The 23,341-nt window shown below is 33.3% G+C and overlaps 2 protein-coding genes across 4 annotated transcripts in view; one reads left to right on the top strand and one right to left on the bottom strand.

The window, feature by feature from the left end:
• LOC134681093 (uncharacterized) overlaps positions 1–23,341 on the bottom strand; it is a 280,458-nt gene that overhangs the window by 69,977 nt on the left and 187,140 nt on the right. Inside the window, exon 1 of one of the 2 annotated variants that reach the window (XM_063540514.1) lies at positions 16,865–17,082. The exons of the other annotated variant lie outside the window; for it this stretch is intronic. Coding sequence (XP_063396584.1) covers positions 16,865–16,922 — 58 coding nt within the window. The 5' untranslated portion in view covers positions 16,923–17,082. Of the gene's footprint in view, positions 1–16,864; positions 17,083–23,341 lie in introns of those variants that run through there. 2 annotated transcript variants of the gene reach the window in all.
• LOC134681092 (uncharacterized) lies at positions 8,743–16,737 on the top strand. 2 transcript variants are annotated; one of them, XR_010100567.1, is made up of 2 exons: positions 8,743–16,109; positions 16,660–16,737. XR_010100567.1 is itself a non-coding variant. In XM_063540512.1 (2 exons), the coding sequence occupies exon 2, from the start codon at positions 9,551–9,553 to the stop codon at positions 15,803–15,805; it is 6,255 nt and encodes a 2,084-aa protein (XP_063396582.1). In that variant the 5' UTR covers positions 8,743–8,887; positions 9,438–9,550; the 3' UTR covers positions 15,806–16,724. The 2 variants fall into 2 exon arrangements, 1 of the variants encoding a protein (XP_063396582.1); XM_063540512.1 differs by having other exon boundaries at positions 8,743–8,887; positions 9,438–16,724.

Raw genomic sequence — 23,341 nt, 5'->3', positions numbered from 1 at the left:
TGTTTTGAAATTTTGAAATTTTAAACAAATTATTAAAATATTAAAATTCTTAATATCGTTTTAAATTTGATATTTTAGGAATTTGATCAAACTTTTAAAATACTAAACCTTACGTGCAATTTTGATTATTTCACTTTTTGAAAGTTTGATTTTTTAAATTCTTGATTAAAATATCAAGAGTAGAAAAGGGGCGAAAAGAGGGGTACCTGCAAAAAGCGAAACCAAATAAAAGCGGAACGAAACGAAACAATATGAATTAAAAACATACTGATACTCATGTATGAAATAAAATCACAGACAGTCAGTTGAAAGCGGTGAAAAATTGGATGACAAAATTAATATTTCTCAAAAGAAGAGAATGCATTTCAAAACAAGACGTACGGCTCTGATATTGGCCATTTTACTTGCTGGGTTTTCTAGCACCCATATTTTAGGAGAAACAGGAGTAACAGTAAAAACTGAACAACTCGCAGTGAGTCAAATAGTATGGTTAGGTTGAGCATATAAAAAAAGAAGATGTGGCATGATTGCCAATGAGACAAATATCCACAAAATACCAAAATGACAAAAACATTATCAAATATAGGTCACCGTACGGCCTTCAACAATGAGCAAAGCCCTTACCGCATAGTCAGCTATAAAAGGTCTTGATAAGACAATGTAAAACAATTCAAACGAGAAAACTAACGGTGTACATTTGTATATATATATTTTCAACTAAACTCTATGCAATAAAAATGCTCAATACACGGTGATTTATCTCTTTTGATTTGTAAGTTGTTTGCCATAATTATTCAGCTTTCGGCGTTCCCTAAGAAGGTTGATCCAGAAAAGCGCGTTGGTCGAAACTTTTAACGTTAGATTCTCATTTTTATCGGTTGTATGAAGATCATAACTATACTGAACGACTTTAGAAACGCAACACTAGATTATGTTTGTGTTATTTTTGAATGAATGTGTAAACGTCAAAAGCGATGACTGCCTCTTACTAACGACAAAATGATTGTCAGAAAGGTCAACAAATTCTGTCTGACATTTTTGGGGTTCTGTTTTACACCTCCTGATTTTGCATTTGTTCAACCCATTAACTGGTTTTGGCAATTATTTAGTATGCGGTTGGAACTCGAGGGCTTTACAGGTTTATCTTCTGTCAATTATTTGGCAATGCAGTTCATGGGAAACATTTATAGCATGAATCTGTACTCAATGTCACTCGGCAATTTAGTTAGCAGTTGACGTTGCGGCCGTAAACACGATTGGCAAATGACGTTGCATAATCAAATTCTGTTGTTGTTTCATTGCCACTAAACGTTGATCTGTTCATTGATGGCCAGCAACAAATCTTGTCTTCTTGTATCGTTGTCGGAAGGAGAGTAGATCGAGTTTCTGAAGTCATACGGTATGGTTGCAGCACATTTATGTTTTAATGTTTGCAGTATTCTTAAGGGCTAATTCAGTTCTTTGTTTATTTTTATTTCTCAGACTTGTCAAAATGGAGATGCAACATTTAAAAAAAAGTAAGTAAGGCAAAGGATTGAAAGAAATGTTTCATAAAGCAAAAAAACTGAAACAATCTTTCATGGGACCAATATTTTTTGTAAGATGAAAGAAGCATGATAAGCATGAAAAGTAGTTGTAAGCGAATCAAAAAAGATTTTGTAAAAAAAATCAACAAAATGAATGTTGAGTTTCTAAAGTCGTTCAGTATATATTGACTTGTATCAATGATTTTAGTTAATATTTTCTTTTGGTACGGTAGGAATACTGAATGCATTGTGTCCCAATTATAAGGCTGTGCTATTCTACAATGTGGGAGGTTTTTGATATATATATATATCTTATTTACGCTGAAAATAAGAGTACTAAGATCAAATATTAGTAGACTGTAGACAAAATACTGTTACAAAAATATCTACATTAACTCATCATAGATGAATACAAGGATATAATTTTTGCCGGTTTTTGAGCCAGATGCGCGTTTCGTCTACAAAAGACTTATCTGTTACGCTCGAATCAAATTAAGTTAAAAAGGCAAATAAAGTCGGCATTTTAAAAAATTGAAAATTCATTTCATAAGTTTGTATAAGCGATAAATGGTAATCTTTTGGGAAATCCAATATATTATATAGTCACCTTTTCTTTACTTTGATACTTCCACGAGGGGCTTCGATTATGGTACATTAAAATATTCTGATCCCCAATTTGATGAAAAAATAATAGTCTGTGCAAGCAGAGGACAGAAGAAAAAATCTTAATCTAAATTTTCTCAATGCCTTATAGTGTTAAATTTTGATTCAGATAAACTGACTAATAGCGATGAAAAACTTAGCGCTTCCACAAAACAACCACACCCCACTTTTAAAGTTAAATGGTTGCTCCCTTATAGACAACGTTTTGGCTGGTTATCATATACGTAGCTCCATTATGGGTCCTAAATCAACCACTGTTTTTGAATAGTAAATAAAAGAAAAGAGATTTTTTTTTGTATTAAGGAATATTATTGTTCCGTATTTGCATTTTGTTATTTGAGCATTTTTAAGTTATCGTACGACAATTGACTTTGAGCAAACTAAAAGAACACATGTACATCCAGTCAGAAGAGAAGCCACACTCTCAGCTGCATGATGGATTTTTCCGTTTTTTGCAATACACCGATGTTGCTCTCGAAAAACCAATACATTGTAAAACGCTGAATTTTAAGTATATTCACCTTCGGAACGCTGAAACTAAAAGTTGAAAGTCAAGAAAAATAAGAACAGAAACAATTGAAGAGGTTTTGGCCAAAGTGAAGTTAAAACATATCAAAATCTATCTATAAGGGCTATTTTGCCCTAGGCAGTTGAATCCTACGTTTCTTCGTAATTTGTATGTAAACCACCTATTGTAAAGTATCGATTTTTTGTTGCCAGTGACAAATATTTCATGAATGTTCCGGAACAAATTACCAATAAATGCAACAGGGAGAAAGTGTGCATAATGAAGACATATAAAACCGTTCAATTAGTTTGATTGAGGTCTTCAGCTGGCGTATGGCAGTAACTGCTAGCCTTATATATAGTAGTCATTTTTTTTTATTTATTATGATCATTGTCATTTTGATTATATTCTTTTGTTTCCTATTCTGACATAGGAGATGTATTTCCTTTTCAAGTGTGTTTTACGGTTCGTATTACTATGTGTTTTTCATTATTTATTGGCTAGAGGTATAGGGGAGAGTTGTATTCTCACGAAACATGTTTAACCCCGCTGCATGTGTGCACCTGTCTGAATTCAGGAGCCTCTGTCCTTTTAAGTCTTGTATGATTTTAATTTAGTTCATTGTTATATTTCGGAGCCTAGTATGACGTCTATAATCACTGAACCAGTACACTTTTTTGTCTAGGGGTCAGCTGAAGCACGCTTAGCACAATGCTGTGCATTAATAAAATTGAGAATGGAAATGGGGAATGTGTTAAAGAGGCAACAACCCGACCAAAGAAAAAAAAACCAACAGCAGAAGATCACCAAAAGGTCTTAAATGTAGCGAGAAATTCCCGCACCCGGAGGCGTCATTCAGTTGGCCCCTTAACAAATATATACTAGTTCAGTGATAATGAACGCCATATTAATTTTCACATTGTACACAAGAAACAAAAATTTAAATAATACAAAACTAACAAAGGTCAGATGCCCTTGACTTGGGACAGGCGCAAAAATGCGTCGGGTTTAAACATGTTTGTGAGATCTCACCCCCCCCCCCCCCCCCCTAATACCTCTAGCCAATGTAGAAAAGTAAATATTCCTTCCGTATCATTTCTTGATACTGGAACTTGGAAATAAATCATCAAAGGCAATATATTATCGCCATGCAATCGATAAAAAAGAGAGAAAAGAAAACGTTTAAAGTTGCATGCGAGTGAAGCGCTTTTTCTGGATCTACCTTCATCAGACGAATAATACTATTTGGTTTACTGCGAGTTGGGCATTTTTCACTGATACTTTTAAATGTTGAGCACTGGGAACACCAAAAAGCTCTGAATTATTTATGTCAAACGCTAGCCTTATATAAGAGATTTAAATCAACTTTTTTGATTCCGGTTTAGATAGGTTTAATTATTTATTTTTTTGATAAATGCACAACCTTAAAATTTCAGGATACTGTTATCCCATGTGATGTCTAATATGTTTCATAAAAGAAACCCGGCTTCTTCTTTTCATTATTTTTTTTGTAATTAAAATTATTTGATATATTTCGTGCTATTTATTTATAACTAAGACTGATTGTTATCAGAGCCGTGTTTACATCAGTGTTTACAGGTACCCCTCTTTTCGCCCCTTTTCTATTTTTGATATTTTTATCAAATATCTAAAAAATCAAACTTTCAAAAAGTGAAATAATCAAAATTGCACGTTAAGTTTAGTATTTTAAAAGTTTGATCAAATTCCTAAACTTTCAAATTTATAAACGATATTTAGAATTTTAATATTTTAATGATTTGGTCAAAATTTCAAAACTTCAAAACTTTTACACAATTTGAAATTTTGATATTTTAAAACTTTGATCAAAATTTCAAAAATCTTAAATTTCAAAACTTTTTAAAACTTTGAATTGATAAGTGTTACACGGACCTAGGACCTTAGATTTCTCGTTTGAATTGTTTTACATAGTAATTTCAGGGCCTTTTATAGTTCACAGTGCGAATGGGTTTTGCTCATTGTTGAAGGCCCTAAGGTGTTCTAAATTTGTTAACTTTTTCTACATCATTTGGTCTATTGTGGAGATTTGTCTCGTTTGGAATCAGGCCACATCTTCCTAAGCAGTTTTAAAATTAAATGAAAGTTCGACAAAGTTATTCTTTGTTCATGTTATAATGTCTAAAATCCTTCAACCTTATTAGACTATCTGAATATGTAATTCAAAACAAAACTTTGTTTTTTAACATAAAATGTTTATCAATAAAACAGTTTAATACTAAAAATGAAAGAAAATAAATATTTTAAAAATTTTACTTTTTATGACCGTTAATACATAATGACACAAACTCTCAACAATGAAATGTCTCTTCCAATTTATTTTTTCTCTTCTACTTGACGAAACAAATAAATGTCTCCTTCTTTTGATAAACAAATGTAAAACCATGGCTACAACGACCATGGCCAAGCTTGAGATGTTGCAGAACTTGGGACATGTGCATTAGAAGGAATCGATCTAACAAGTTGGACTTTTGAAGAAGATCCTCAAAAAAGGTATTAACCCCGATTAATGAATAACAAACCCCAAAACGTGTAACAATTAACTGTGATAAAAAAATAGAACATAAAAATGCTGTCATGGCACAAATATTTTGCTCACAGACACCGCAACTGAACTGACATCTGGATAAAAGTAAATCGCTTTCAAAGGTCAAACTTTTAGATGCCATTAACTATTATTTGGTTTTAAATATATTAAAAGTCTAAAAGTAAAAAAAATGATGACATTTTAATACATGAATGTGTGTCATGACAGCATGTGACATCTTCCCTTTTCACATGTGTTCAAAGTGCACCAATAACTACGTGTACCTTACAAAATGTTTGTTGACCTATTTTCTACTAGCTTTTTGGCAAATCGAAAGAAAAACAAAAACAAAGTTATTTTTATTTACAAAAAGAAAACGAATTCCCATTCTAACTGTCTAATAATGGGCAATTAAACAAATACAAAATGTGGTTCCAAAGCCATTTTTTGACAGACATGTGGACAGATTTGATGACACTAATGGCTTACCACACATATGAATTTAAACAGATTTATGCGAAAAAATTCACAAAAGAAACAAATGGATTTTTGTATTTTGCTAATTTCATTGATGGACACTTTTCCTTCATTTGTCAGAGTTTGACAGATATTTTTTGCTTTTGTTATAATTTGACACCCAGTCATTTCTTTTAACATACAGATAGAAATAATATTCACTTTTAACAAATTTGTTGGGACTAAAACACCCTTAAAAGAATTGAATTTACATTGTCAATTTCTGACAAATGAATGAAAAATGTTCTTCAAATGTGCTTTCTAGTCGTTTTCCGAGTCTTCTGTTGTCGTTCATTTTTATAACATGATTCAGCAGGGATTAAAATTGATAAATAACCAACTTTTCAATGTTAAGTAAATAAGATATCTCTATTATTAACTATATAAAAGATACCTTTTTTGGTTAATAAGATATCTTATTTGGTTAATAAGATATCTTATATCTTAAATAAGATATCTTATATCTTAAATAAGATATCTTATACATTTAATAAGATATCTTATATATTTAATAAGATATCTTATATATTTAATAAGATATCTTATATATTTAATAAGATATCTTTATAAACATTTTAATAAGATATCTTTATACTGGTACTTTTGATAACTATTTACACCACTGGGTCGATGCCACTGCTGGTGGACGTTTCGTCCCCGAGGGTATCACCAGCCCAGTAGTCAGCACTTCGGTGTTGACATGAATATCAATTATATGGTCATTTTTATAAATTTTCTGTTTACAAAACTTACAAAACTTTGAATTTTTCGAAAAACTAAGGATTTTCTTACCCCAGCCGTATTTGGCACAACTTTTTTGGAATTTTGGGTCCCCAATGCTCTTTAACTTTGTATTTGTTTGGCTTTTAAACGATTTTGATCTGAGTGTCACTGATGAGTCTTATGTAGACGAAACGCGCGTCTGGCGTATAAAATTATAATCCTGGTACTTTTGATAACTATTTATAAACATTTTAATAAGATATCTTATTTAATATATAAGATATCTTATTTAATAAATCAGATATCTCAATTAATATATAAGATATCTCATTTTGTTATTAAGATATCTCAATTAGTTTATTAGATATCTTATTTAACTAAATAAGATATCGCGAAATTGAATAAATATAATAACGGCGTGCCATAGAATGCAGTCTTCCCGATAAACTTTTGAATCCGAAGCTCAATTTTACGAAAATTTTAGTTGGATTCTGTTGGCTTGTAGAGACGAATTTAACAAGTCCGGGCTGGTGGTCTTGTGGTTAAGGGTGAAGCTTGTGAATGCAGCTTAAGTTTTCAAATAGTAATATTACTAGTAATAATAACTGTTATCACTGGCCTAGTATATTTCTTTAGTTTTTATTGGCTTACGCATGTCGTTAACATACCCATATCCCGGGGTGGTGCAAACCCATATACCGGGAGTTGCTATCCATTACACCTGGCATTTTGCTGCAACGTTGTCAATGAACGGGACTACTGACCTTGCTATGCAAATGAACAACGTTGACGTCACGCCGTCTATGACAAAACACTCGAAATATTGACTGCCAAATTTGATTAATTACAGGTTCTCTGTCACCCGAATTAAAACCTCTTACAATTGACTACCTGTAGGGTTATATTAAACGTAGTAAGAACCTTACACCCCGTACAAAATATGTCAACAATTAATGAAAGAAAAAAAACGGGGCTTTCACATTACGCATTGTGCTAGAATTTTTAAAAAGTCGGCATATTCGGATTAAGACCGGGAATAAATTGTCATCTATGTTCATATCCGTAATTAGGGGTATTTTCTCACACTTCAGTAGTACCCTGTACACCTTTCGGCTTCGCCTAAGGGTGTCTACTTGGATACTTCAGTGTGTTAAAATATCCATATCTACGGATATAAACGTAAACAGTAATCATAGAAAACTTGTATTATTCCCCTGCATGTTGAATTTGATAGCGAAATTAACATTTGATTGGTTGAAACTATCCCACGTGACGTCAAACTAAATTTCATATTCCCATCTGAGTATCATATTCCACTCTGGCCGTCGGGATTGCCTTGTGCGACGTTACCCGCGGTTAATGTTTTTTAAAAGATAGTACTGTAATTTGGTTTTTTGCAAATTATCTCTGATCTAAATACAAACAGAAAAGAATAAATAATTTACTTTTTTTCGCTACTGATTATCATTGCTTATGTTGAGTTTAGTTATAAAAAACAAACGGATAAGAAAACAATTATGTGAGTAAATATCTTATGTTCATAAGTACAGGCAGTGAAATAAAACATTCCTTTCCCTTGGCTAAGGGAGATATGAAGATCTGTTCACTTTCGAAAAATCTACATATCTCCCTCAGGCACGGGAAATAAATGTATAATATACTTTTAAAAGGAGTAGGTTCAGTAAGACCCCTTTTTGGCCCCAAATATATAGCAGTTTTACAAAATTGTTAAAATGTAAAATTTTAGTAATTTATTGGAAAGAAGAATGCTTCTGCTACATAAATATGGGCAGTTTTTGACAGTACAATGCACATATATTGGATTCTCACATCATTAAGTCATGCTATAATGAAATGTAAGTTGTATTGAATGATAATACATAACATATATAAAGGTTGAGAATGAACACGGATGCGGCCTCTTTCATTTTTGACAAAAAACATCTGAAAAGTGCCGTTTTTTTGCATATTTGATAGATTTTTCATATTTAAGCTTGAATCGGAACGTTTTTAATGACTAAATCAGTTAAAATCTTTCACTTCAACTAATTGAATCAAATTAAATAGACAATTAAGTGTTTAAAAAGTATCAAAAAACTATCGTTCGATGAACCTGAAATTTGAGGCCAAAATTGACCCTTACCGGACCTACTCCTTTATTTTTTTATTGTTAACAGGTTAAATATTTCACAAACAGATCCCCAAACATGCAGGAGAGGTTTTAGAACATTATTTCTGTGCTGACTCCCGGATTGTTTTACGTATCGGCACTGTTTGGTTTTTTATTAGTCAATATGTATTGATTTTTTATTTCCGCCAAATGTGCTTTGAAAGTTTCACGACAGAAAATTCATTGTATTTCGTGTATAATGGTGCTGATACCACAGAGTAAGTTTTTATTACTTGTATTATGAACTTTGCTGATCACCGGATAAGTGATCTTTCTGTAATTTTTGTATTTTTTGTGTGAAGTGGTGAATTGTGTGCATTTTGACCGGTATTTGTTTACATCCTTGTAACGCCCGTTAACTGCTTATTTTGAGTTTTCATGTATAAGTTAAGATAATTAACCTATCTGGTCTGACTTTGCCCGATTAAATTTTTTATTTTAAATCTGCGTTACTCAGTTGGTTTGAAGAAAATATTTCTATGGAACGCCATTTGTGTCATTTAATGAACGTACAGTTTTTACATTTTTTACTTCACATTGATTAGAATTGCTTTATATCATAATTGTTTGTGTGTATGAAGATATATTTTGCTTGTAAGGTTGTATAAATGTTTATCTACATGTAGGTAACTGTTATATCATTCACATGCAGTTTTCTATGGTTTACAAGTTATGGCTATCAGTTAGTGACATAATTGTAATTTTTTAGGTAACACTTTGCCATTGTTTTGCAAACATGGTAATTTGTTTTATTTTGTATCTTTTCAGTTTTGTACCCTCCCCGGAGGTTCTGTGTATGAATAAAGAATTTACGATATTGGATTTGTCTTCCTTAAGACTGCACAGTACAAAATCTGCAACAATCAGCTAGACAACCAGTCATGAGTTCAGATCCAGGATCTTTAATGGCTTTTCAACGAGAAAGGAAATTGAACCCAAAAGGCCAAGAACAATACAAATTACAGACAGAAAAATATTTAGACAAACTACGGAAACTTAAACGGGTCATCGATTCATATATATTCAGTATAGATGTTAACAACTTGCCTGATCAACAACAAGTGAAGCAAATTCGTCAGGATGTTATAGACAGATTTAATGCCTTCACACAGGAGTCTACTCACTTCATACTGTTTCTTCAAGGTACACGCACTAAAGAGAGCAGTCAGGAAGAGTCTGGTCACCATGTTATAGTGCAATCATTGAAAAGTAAAGTTGACAATTTCATTGCTATTATTGACAAACATTTACATAATCCAAATGTCAGCAAAAAGGAAAAGAAAAATAGTGTTAAATCGAATCCTCAATTAGCATCAACTATGAAGTTAGTGAAGCAAGACAGTGTAAAATCTAGTCCAACAGTCAAAATAGAAAGAAAAAGTAGTGTCAAGTCTCATCGTGTTTCGAAGAAGTCTGATTTAGATTATCATAGTACTAAAACAAAGCGAAGTTCACTAGAATCGTTCACTTCACATGCATCAGAAATGCTCGTAAAGGAACAAGTAAAGTTGGAAGCTGCAAAGGTGCGGTTAAAATATACTGAACAAGAGCAAGAGCTAACACGTCAAAAAGCTGCTCTCGATGCAAACTTGGAAAAGCTTGTGAGGGAACGTGAGGTTGACGAGGCAGAGTCAAAGGTTCGAACTATTCAGGAGGCATTGCAAGGCAGTAGCGAGGACAGTTCAACAGAGAATTCTGATGTCAATGATGATTTTGTGTTTGATAGAACTGAACAATTTGTAATTCAAGATTCTTATGAACGTTTAAGTGGAAAAGATAAAATACTCCATACTGACAGCAAACTCAATGACGTGACAATTATTCAAACAGTTGCTGACGTGCATGCAACTCACGATGATTGTAACAACAACAAAGTCAACAAAATTATTCAAGATATCAAACCTGTTCAAACTACCAATGTTGTCAAGTCAGGTCAAATGATAAAAACCGGACCAGATCTAACTAAGAAGAACGTTCAAAATGTGCATTATGGTAAATTTATCGACACTGTACAAGAAACAAATCACGATAAGACTTTGAATGCAGAAGCGCCTGTCTTCATTCCATCTACAAAAGAAGTAAACATGTGTGATGAATTTTCACGATTCATGGTTAGAAAGGAACTCGTGTTTTCACGTCTGACAAAGTATGATGATCAACCTGATATGTACATTGCATGGAAATCAATGTTCGAAAACATAGCCCATGAGTTAAGGCTTACAGCAGCAGAGGAAGTGGACCTCTTAGTGAAATGGCTTGGACCGACATCGTCCAAACAAGCTCTTAGAATTCGCTCTGCTAATGCTGACAATCCAGAGAAATGTCGCGATCGTATATGGGAAAGACTCGAGGATCGATTTGGTCGACCAGAATTGGTGGAGGATACCATCAAACGTAAAATTGCATCGTTTACTAAAATAACAACTAAGGACTACCGACCACTTTTCGACCTGTCAGATATTGTAGAGGAGATAAGTTCTATCATGAATAGTGTACGTTATCATTCAGTATTTTCACACTTCAACTCATCATCAGGAGTCAATCAAATTGTGTTAAAACTTCCTTATAACTTACAAGAAAAATGGACTCAGGAAGCTAACAGATATAAAACAAGGAATAACGTCATGTATCCTCCATTCAGTGTTTTCGCCAATTTCATCTCCAACATGGCAAAACTTAGGAACGATCCTAGTTTTCAATATGAGCCTTTTATAGAACCAAACAGTCAACAGAGGCCCCGTAAAACTGGACCAGTTCATGTGTCTGCCAGGATAACGCAATCAGAGGACCTTCATAATGGTCCAAAAATTAACTCGTCATCTCGTCAAAATCTGGATAGTCACCCAGTTGAATCATTATCTTGTCCAATTCATGGAACAAACCATACCCTAAATATGTGTCGTGGATTCCGTTTGAAACCCATTTCTGAGAGAAAAGACTTTCTAAAGAAAAATGGACTTTGCTACCGGTGTTGTGGACCAAAAAAGCATTTGAGCAAAAATTGTACAGAAACCGTAAAATGTATCGTATGCAAAAGCAATCGACATCCATCAGCATTACACATTGACGTGTCAAAGTCTCATGATTCTTCAGATACCGGTAATTCCCACGGAGGGGAGGAAACTGTGGAAAATAAGTGTACTCAGGTATGCGGAACGAACATTGGAACAAGTAAATCTTGTGCTAAAATCATACTTGTTAATGTCTTCCCAAAAGACAACCCGACCAATGTACGACAGGTTTACTGTTTAATAGATGATCAGAGTAATAGGTCACTTGCCACTGCAAAATTCTTCGATGAGTTTGAAGAAAACGGTAAAGACTCAGAATATGTGTTAACGACTTGCTCTGGTCAATTTACTTCCTCAGGTCGTCGAGCTAAGAACTATATCGTTGAGAGTGTCAACCATGAAAATCAACTGTTACTCCCTGAAATCATAGAATGTCAAGAGATACCGAACAACAGGCACGAAATACCGTCACAAGAGTTAGCTAGAAAATTTGATCATTTGAAAGATATTGCTCAGTTTATACAGCCAATTCAGTCCGATGTTAGCATAGAACTTTTGATCGGCAGAGATTTAATATCTTCGCATTATGTGTTAGATCATCGCATTGGGAAAGATGGACTTCCGTATGCGCAAAAACTCCCACTAGGATGGGTGATACTTGGAGAAACATGCCTTGGTAAAGTGCATTACCCTGACATCGTCCATGTCAACAAGACACACGTATTAGAAGATGGAAGAGCTACATTTTTTAAGCCTTGTGAGTATGAATTGAAATTGAAATCAGACGGCATATTTACGAAGACGCCGTATGATGAAAACGTTGGCTTAGCAGTTGAGGACAAGGATTTTCTTGACATTATGGATGCTAATTTTGAACAAGATAAAAGCGGTCAATGGACAGTTCCGCTGCCCTTTAAGGTTAACAGACAACCTTTACAGAGCAATCATGGTCTCGCACTCAAACGAGCCAAATCATTTGACTATTCTCTCTCAAAAGATGAAAGAAAAGCAAAGCATGTGACCGATTTCATGCAAAGGATGATAGATAACAATCATGCTGAGGAAGTACCTACTCTTAAAAGTGGAGAAGAACACTGGTATTTACCAATTTTTGGGGTTTACCACCCACGTAAGCCTGATAGCATCCGCCTTGTATTTGACAGTAGTGCGAAATTTGAGAACCAGTCGCTCAATGATGTGTTATTGAAAGGTCCTGATCTTACCAATAAATTATTAGGAATCCTACTCAACTTCAGGAAGGAAAAGATTGCAATTACATGTGATGTCGAACAGATGTTTTACAATTTTAAAGTACGTGAAGACCATAGAGACTTTTTACGATTCTTGTGGCATAAACAGAATGATTTATCAAAACCACTTACTGATTTTAGAATGAATGTGCATGTATTTGGGAACCGCCCATCTCCTGCCATTGCAACCTACGGCTTCCGTAAGACTGTCGAAAATGAAAATCAGGATGTGAGAGATTTTGTAAACGATCATTTCTATGTAGATGATGGACTAATATCATGTCAAAATATTAGTGAAGCTGTTAGTCTTATCAAGCGAACACAGTCAGCTTTATGGGATCGTGGAAAGATGCGTCTCCACAAAATCACGTCAAATAGCACAGAACTTCTCGAACAATTTGACTCAGGCGACCTAGCGAAAGGTTTGAAGGATTTAGATTTAAGTTCAGATGAACTTCCCACTCAGCGCAGCTTAGGTGTGTCATGGGATATAGGAACTGACGAGATAACATTTCAAATATCCCCAGATGTGAAACCATTTACTCGACGTGGAGCACTCTCCACTATTAACAGCATTTACGACCCGGTTGGTTTTGCAGCCCCTGTGATAATTCGTGGAAAGTTGTTACTACGAGAGATGATAGGATCTAGTGTAGTTAACTGGGACGACATTCTGTCAGATTCGTATCTGGAACAGTGGGAAGCATGGGTAACTTCACTCAAAGGTCTTGAAACTTTGCGAATACCTCGTATGTATACCACAGTGTCATTTGCCATAGCAACTTTACGCGAGATACATATCTTTTCTGATGCCTCGAAAGAAGCAATTGGTGCAGTAGCATACCTAAAACTTAGTGATGGGAATTCTACAGAGATAAGTTTTGTAATGGGCAAGGCAAAGGTTGCGCCATCCACAGGGCACACTATACCCCGTTTAGAATTGTGCGGCGCTGTACTTGCGGTAGAAATGGCTGACATCATCAAAGAACACCTGAAAATAGAAACTAAAAACATGTATTTTTATACGGATAGTCAAGTTGTCCTTGGATATATCAACAACACAAGTCGTCGGTTTTACGTCTATGTCTGTAATAGGATAAGTAGAATCCGTGCTTCAAGCGACCCAGGACAGTGGTGTTATGTGTCTAGTGAAATGAATCCTGCCGATATCGCAACAAGAAGCGTACAGGCAGCAACCCTTCAAAATACTACATGGTTTCGCGGACCATCATTTCTTCTACATGAAATTGACTCTACTTCGAAAACAGATCATAATTTAGTTGATCCTGAATTGGATCGAGAGGTCAGACCTGAAATACAAACATTCAAAACTACGTCTGTAGATAGTAAGCCATTAGCATCAGTCTCCTCTCGATTTGGCAGATACTCTGAGTGGAGAAAACTCGTGTCAGCGATCAATTGTCTTAGAAGTAAAATTAAACACCACAAATTAGTAAAAACATTAAAGTCTAATACCATGAACGTTGTAGAACAACTACTGGAAACCGAACGTTTCATTGTCAAGGAAGTTCAAAAAGAAGAATTTCAAGAGGATATAGATTCTTTGATGGGATGCAACAAACGTCTCCCAAGAAATAGTTCACTTCTACCCTTAAACCCGTTTCTCGATTCAAATGGACTTCTAAGAGTAGGAGGACGTATCAAACATAGCGAGCTAAGTGACTCATGTAAACAACCTATTATTATTCCAAAAGGACATCATATTGCAATTCTACTCATATGCCACTATCATGTAAGGGTTGCACATCAAGGTAGATCGTTTACAGAAGCAGCGATAAGAAATGCAGGCTATTGGATTGTTGGTGTTAAACGTCTTATAAATTCAGTCATACGGAAGTGTGTGCAGTGTAAGAAATTACGAGGAAAACTTTGTACTCAGCAGATGGCTGATTTGCCGAAAGACAGGTTAACTCCAAGTCCGCCCTTTTCGTATGTAGGGGTTGATGCATTTGGCCCATGGCCAGTTACGTTTCGTCGTACACGAGGTGGTGTATCCCAATCAAAACGTTGGGCTCTGTTATTTGCTTGTCTGGTTACTAGAGCTATTCATCTGGAAGTTATTGAGGAACTGAGCAGCTCTTCGTTCATAAATGCTTGGCGTCGATTCATCGCACTTAGAGGACCAGTTCGACAAGTGAGATCCGATAGAGGTACAAACTTTGTGGGGGCAACCCAGGATCTTTCGATGATTGCTCAATTTGTTGAAGACCGTAATGTTCAGAACTTTTTAAACGACAATCGAATTACATGGCAGTTTAACCCGCCCCATGCCTCCCATTTCGGTGGGGCATGGGAACGACTTATCGGAGTGTCTAGGAGAATATTGGACTCATTGCTGTTAGAAAACCGTTTCAAAGACTTGACTCATGAGATGTTGACCACCTTTTTAGCAGAAGTAACTGCAATTGTCAACAACCGACCATTGACATGTGTATCGTATGACTCTGAGTCACCAAGTGTGCTTACTCCGTCTCTTCTGCTCACTCAAAAAACAGCAGACGACATTTGTCCATTTCCAGATTTTGAGAAAAAAGACTCTATAAGACATCATTGGAAGTATGTGCAATTTCTCGCTCAACAATTCTGGACAAAGTGGCGACAGGAATATTTACATTCATTGCAAGTACGACCTAAATGGCAAACGGAAGAACATAATGTTAAAGTTGGAACAGTAGTACTCATGAAAGACAATAATTGTGCAAGAAATTACTGGCCAACTGGTATCGTTCAAAGAGTTTTCCCCAGTGAGGATGGAAAAATTCGTAAAGTTGAACTTCGAATCATTCGCGATGGTCAACCAGTGACTTATGTGAGACCAATATCTCAAATCGTTTTGCTTGTTGAGCCTGAATAAACACTGTAATCTTGATAATAACATTATTGATAATGTATGTGGGTTTATCAAAAGATAATACTGTGTGGACTTTAGAATTTTTCATTTATTGTGTATTTATGAATTGAACTTGATTATGTATGTAGTGATTTCTTATGAAATCAGGAGGGGAGTGTGCTGACTCCCGGATTGTTTTACGTATCGGCACTGTTTGGTTTTTTATTAGTCAATATGTATTGATTTTTTATTTCCGCCAAATGTGCTTTGAAAGTTTCACGACAGAAAATTCATTGTATTTCGTGTATAATGGTGCTGATACCACAGAGTAAGTTTTTATTACTTGTATTATGAACTTTGCTGATCACCGGATAAGTGATCTTTCTGTAATTTTTGTATTTTTTGTGTGAAGTGGTGAATTGTGTGCATTTTGACCGGTATTTGTTTACATCCTTGTAACGCCCGTTAACTGCTTATTTTGAGTTTTCATGTATAAGTTAAGATAATTAACCTATCTGGTCTGACTTTGCCCGATTAAATTTTTTATTTTAAATCTGCGTTACTCAGTTGGTTTGAAGAAAATATTTCTATGGAACGCCATTTGTGTCATTTAATGAACGTACAGTTTTTACATTTTTTACTTCACATTGATTAGAATTGCTTTATATCATAATTGTTTGTGTGTATGAAGATATATTTTGCTTGTAAGGTTGTATAAATGTTTATCTACATGTAGGTAACTGTTATATCATTCACATGCAGTTTTCTATGGTTTACAAGTTATGGCTATCAGTTAGTGACATAATTGTAATTTTTTAGGTAACACTTTGCCATTGTTTTGCAAACATGGTAATTTGTTTTATTTTGTATCTTTTCAGTTTTGTACCCTCCCCGGAGGTTCTGTGTATGAATAAAGAATTTACGATATTGGATTTGTCTTCCTTAAGACTGCACAATTTCATTTTAGCACATTTTGATATTTGACGGATACTAGTGCACTATTCAATGCAAGAATTCATACTACTCATAATTTTATCGAGCGCTAAAAAATCAAAAAGTTAATTTAAATTGTATGTTTCATACCTGTGGTTGAACACGCTAAACATAAGGACTGCACAACAAAAACGATAGCTTTCCACATACTGTAAAATCCAGCACAACTGATTCACTGCTTTAGGTAGCTATGTCAGGAAAAAAATCCAAGTCCAATACCTATGTATTTTCTCTAAATAATGAATATCTGATGACCTTCACCTGTCTAAAAACATTCACCAATTTCATTGGTTGGCTATTGTAAATAAAGTATGAACCTTTTTAAATTGTGAAAAGATAAGCATTTTCCATTAGAAGTGTTTTATCAAAGAGAGATAACTCAGTTTATTTTTGTTGCTCACATGGAAGGAAATGGCACTTTCCTTGTATAGACTGTTTCCTGAAATGAGTTTCTGAAACATATGAATATATAAAATCAACTATGAATGGAAGGTTACAATAGTGAATTATTTTGTATATTATAAATAAAAAATTAGAAATGTTTTATTATTTCACAATTACAAGAACTGAATTTCTATTGTTTAATTTGGTTTGTTAGATCTAATCAACCCTTATTTTGTGCAATTGTGTTATTCATTGTAAATAAAATTTTAATATAGGAGTAAAGTTTGGTAAAACAAGTTTACTTAAAGTAAAATATGTCTATTTTCTAAGGAAAAGCATAAATGTAGAGAGTGAACACTATTTTTGAATTCATCTGTCTTATAACCAGATGCTCCCCCAGGGCGCAGCTTTATACGACCGCAGTGGTCGAACCCTGAACAGTTGGGGCAAGTATGTAAAGTTCAAACAACATTCAAGCTTGATACAGCGCTGAAGTTGGATTATGATCAAGTAGTTGACACATCATAGGTTTCTGACACAGAATGAATGTGGTCTAATGAACTTAAATTATTTTTTTTGCTATTGAGTAACACACTATGCTGTTCAATATTAATCCCCTAAAAAAAAATATTTGTAAAAAAAAAAATTTAAGGTGGTACCCAACACCTTAACTAAAATTTATTTGGCTCGTTTAATTTCCTTCAAATTTTGATACAGTATTTACTTTGACCCTTTGACAAAAATATAAAAATTTCTTAAAATCTGAACCAACCATTTAATCAGAAAAAATACACTGGTTATATAGCAGTTTGACAAACACTTATTTTGATCATTGAGAAGCTTAATACTCCTTTTACAACACAACGTAATTTAAACGTTTAGCTGACTTTACAGAGTTATCTCCCTGTAGTGTTAGGTACCACCTTAATTTCTGAAATCTGAAATGAGAAAAAATTTACACCCCTAAAAAATTCAAATTTCTAATGAAGTTGGCAACAAAAACTACTCATTTAGATACATCATAAAATATTAAAATATAAATTAATGTTAATTAACGGTAACTTCTAAAAATAAATATACAACTACACATCTCATGACAATCATTATTTCTTAATACATAGTTTTCAAGCAGTGTAAGGGAGGTAATCAAGTAATCAAACATATATATAACAGTGTTCTTTAGATTTTAATTGGATTACCCCCCCCTTCACTGCTTTTAAATTTTCTAATTGTCCTTTAAACAGAAAAACCCTTATTTCCCCCCTTTTTTGTCCCTAATTGCTTACTGATTTGAACCATACCCTCCCCCCTTCATAACCATCCCTTTGTAGTATCGAAACTTGTGGTATAATTTCAGAGAGATTTATTCACTTAAGGAGGTAGACCTTGGTTAAGGGACATAACTCTTAAAATCATCAGTACGTTTGTGTCAACCATTTTCATAAATATATTCTAAGCTTCAAGGTTACATAGATTATTTCCAATCTGTTTCAGGTAAATGCTTAAAATACATTGATGAAACTTGACTTTTACAAACGTATAACTGACTTAAAGAGTTGTCTCCCTGAACCAAGGTCTACCCCCTTAAACACCAGTTATTGACTGAAAACTAAAACAAGAGGCTGTCACAACGACAACAAACCGGATTCATTAACATTTATTTGTGTCCTGGCAATATCACAAGAACCATTACTGATGAATGGTGAAAGTGAAAATCGTCAATATCAAATTTGACCTCCATTTTGTCATCAGTATCAACATATTAAAATTTGAAAAGCTTAGATTGGGGAAGGTCTAAAACGCGGAAGTGGAAAACGCGGAAGTGAAAAATGGATGTATTATAAGTAATATCTCTGGAACCGCTCAAGCTGAATCGATAAATAAAAGTGATTCTGAAAGCTATTATAATAGGCTTTCAGATTAAATTAAAAAAATATTTGAATATGCTTTTTTACCGAAAAGTTGACCGAGGTCTTTCGTAGTGTGACTCTGGCAACTCATTTTTTAACACTAAAACTTAAATTCACGAAAAAGCATATAACCCGGTCAAAGTATGTAAATTGATTCTTAAAGATATTTGAACTACAAATAATATGATATAAAGAAAAAAAATATATATTACTATAAAAGGGCAAAAAGTTGACCGGAAGTCACCCTTGTATATAAATGATGAAGTCAAATTTTCAACTTTGAACTAAAATTCCCCAAAAAATAAAAAATCCCGGTGAAAGTCTGTAAATTGATTCTTAAAGACATTCAAATGACAAATAATATGACATAAAGAAAAATATATATATATTACTATAAAAGGGCAAAAAGTTGACCGGAAGTCACCCTGGTATACAAATATTGAAGTGAAATTTTCAACTTTGAACTAAAATTCACAAAAATATAAAAAGCCTGGTCAAAATCGAGAACAAGATTCTTAAAGACAATTTAATAACAAATGATTTGATATGAATAACAATAAAAATATATCAAACTAAAATTGCAAAAACTTGACCTGTGGCCTAGCTTGTGTTTTAATCTTGATCCCCTTTTATGAAAAAAAAATAATGACTAAAACTAGATATAAAATACTTGTCATTTTTATTTCATTTAATCAAATTTCAAAAGTATTAACATACTTATTGTTTCTGATATTTCATATGTTTCATTTAGATATAATAATTCTTTATTCCGTAAGCAAATATACAGCTCATAGGATTAAATACATACACAAATTATACAGTTTACATAAACATATACATAAACATATACATCTTATCTTATACATAAACATATACAGCATTACTATATAGCGGAGTTTGGCATATAATTTACATTGGTAATAAAGGTACAAAACAAAAATCAAGTGTTACGAATTTTCTCTGCCTCGTACAGATATTTACCCAGATTATTTAATTCTTTAATATTTCTTACAGATAGTAATTGAACTAATTTGAAGGTAGATGGGTTTCTGTAATAATATATCTTAATATATTTACTTCTGACATTTACATATTTATCACACTCTAATATAAAATGATATTCGTCTTCGATGACTTTCTTATTACACATATTACAAACACGCTCATTTCTGGAAATATTAAAGTATCTTCCAGTTTCTACATTAAGTGAATGTGAATTTATTCTATATTTAGTTACATATGACTGATATAAACTGTTCAATGGTCGATTCAAATAAAATTGCAAAGTATGTCCATCATGTATATATTGATACAAATAACATTTTGAAGTGTTTTCAAAAAATGACAAGGCTTCGGCTATATAATTATCAATAATTCTTTTTTTAAATTCATGCAAAAATAATTGACTATTTCCAACACTTTGTGCTAACCATATATCATTAAATCCATACCTGTTTAGTATGTCTCTTATTTTACAACTCCAATTGAGTTTATCATTCGGTTTGACAAAACTAGATTCGTACATATCTTCATAAATACTATTCAATATACAATTATTAGATTCTAATAGCTTCAACCAATAACGTACCATTCTTACATATCTATTAACATACAATGGTAAACGACCAAGTTCAAAATACACCATATGGCTCACAGTCGTTTTTCTCACTTTCAAAATTCTTTTTAAGTAATACAAATGAAGCGTTTCTATATCAGCTCCTTTATGGAAACCCCATATTTCACAACCGTAATTCACAATACTTGTTACATATGTATCAAAAAGGGACATCAAAGTCTCAGTGTTATAACAATCATCATAAATCTTACTCAATAAACAAAATGTAGCCTTTCTACCCTGTTCAGATAGTGTTTTTTGTGTTACAGTAAAAGTACCGTTATAGTTTAATAACAAACCAAGATATACAAACTGATCACACATTTCTATCATTTTACCATTCAAATACCATTTTTCGTTCTCTTTCAGTACACCTTTGTTACGAAAAACAACTATTTTGGTTTTTCTTAAATTAATAATTAATAATACAGTGACTACTATTTTTTGTAAATCAGAAATACTTTCGCTGAAGAGAACTGTATCATCAGCATACATAAAAAGATAAAGATTTAACAATTTTACTTCATATGGTTCTATTCCTTGTTTAATTAACTCAATTTCTATGTCATTTACATAAATTGCATATAAAAATGGTGATAATGATTCGCCTTGCATTAGGCCAACATTACAATGAAAGAAATCTGAAAATTCACCATCTAATTTAACACAAGTTTTTAACTTAGAATACATTGATTTAATAAGATTCAGTAAATTTCCACTAATACCGCATTTTAACATTTTTTGCCATAAAACATAATGTGACACACTGTCGAAAGCTTTGACAAAATCAATGAAACAACAATAGAGACGCTTTCCTTTACGTAAACAACACTCCTACTTTTTCACCCGGGCTTGGGACCGGCGTTGGCGGAGTTATTGTGTTATTGATACACTACACTGTTTGGCATTAATTTATCTATTTATTATCTATTTTATGAAGGAAAAATAATGTTCATATTAATTTCAAGAAATGGTATTGTGATTATTTTACATTTTTTAAAATTAACATTTTATAAATTTATTTCAAATTTATCAAAACTGTATCTCGTGGCCTGTAAATTTCTCTAAAAATTCAGTTAAACTAATTATGTACCAGCTGTTTCCTTTCATATTTTTTGCACAAGACCGATGTGTCCAGACATCACACATTTTACGCCCTGTTTTTCCTTCACAACCTACCATATCCTTTATTGTATCGGGTTTTCCACAGTCACAGTTTATTGAGATTATGTGGGTTTTAGTTTTCAGATTTTTAGGAGTTTTACCAAAATAATTTTTAGGAAAATGTGTGAATTTACCATTTTCAAGACAATGAATTAAATGTTCTCTCATATATATTTGCTCGTATGTGATATGAGTACCTCCTTTAAACCCAGTTTGACAAAATTCAAGAGCATTTGCAATTGCAAAAAGTCCACAATCTATGCTGTTTTGTTGTTTTTAGACATCGGGTATTCTTATTATTAATTTTTTCTTGTCTTTACCATAGATTTGCGTTAACTGATATTCTAATAGAGTTGTTAAATTTAGTAATAAGCTGCCTAGAAGATAGATGTTTCCATCCAAACCGGATTTATTAGCATTTATTTGTGTCCTGGCAATATCACAAGAACCATTACTGATGATTGGTGAAAGTGAAGATCGTCATTATCAAATTTGAGCTCTATTTTGTCATCAGTATCAAGATATTAAAATTTGAAAAGCTTAGATTGAATGGTTCATGAGTAAATGCAATAAAGTGAATGGAAACGCCATTTTACAATCTTTCAAGAACCATAACTCCTGAACGGTAAAAGTCAAAATTGTCATTATTGACCATGACCTCTATTTTGTCATCAGTAACAACATATGAAAATTTCAAAAGCTTTGGTTGAATGGTTCATTAGAAAATGCACGGACACGACTGGAAACACCATTTTCAATCTTTCAAGGATCATAACTCCTGAACGGTAAAAGTCAAAATCTTCATTATTGAACTTGACCTCCATTTCGTCATCAGTAACAACATATTAAAATTTGGAAAGCTTTGGTAGAACAGTTCATGTGTAAATACACGGACACGACTGGAAACTCCATTTTTCAATCTTTCAAGAACCATAACACCTGAACGGTAAAAGTCAAAATCGTCATTATTGAACTTGACCTCCATTTTGTCATCAGTAACAACATATTAAAATTTGGGAAGCTTTGGTAGAACAGTTCATGCGTAAATGCACGGACACGACTGGAAAAATCATTTTTCAATCTTTCAAGAACCATAACTCCTGAACGGTAAAAGTCAAAATCGCCATTATTGAACTTGACCTTTATTTAATCAAAGATCCGAACTGCTTCATATTATATACATGTCTCATGGGCGATCAACCAATGTTTTGTTTTCTTCTTAATTATGTCTCATGTGCAATCAAACCCTTTCTTTACCATAGTAGTATGTGTGAAATGTAAAACCGGCTCCTTTTGTTTTCAAAGATAAATATAATAATCAACAAAGAATGTGAAATGATATGGCTACAGTATTAAATTTTTTGCGCAGACAAAATAAGGCAAGATGAACGTACAAACCGCCGAACCATTATTTTTGGCAAGCCTGTGCTTCACTGGTAGGCAATGAAAGCTACAATCCTCTACGTTAAATGCTAAATAGAGAGATCGTATGAA

The sequence above is a fragment of the Mytilus trossulus genome, chromosome 8 (assembly GCF_036588685.1).
Source record: "Mytilus trossulus isolate FHL-02 chromosome 8, PNRI_Mtr1.1.1.hap1, whole genome shotgun sequence".
Classification (NCBI taxonomy): domain Eukaryota; kingdom Metazoa; phylum Mollusca; class Bivalvia; order Mytilida; family Mytilidae; genus Mytilus; species Mytilus trossulus.
The sequence above is the reverse complement of the archived record's forward strand: the minus strand, read 5'-3'. Positions and strand labels throughout refer to the sequence as shown.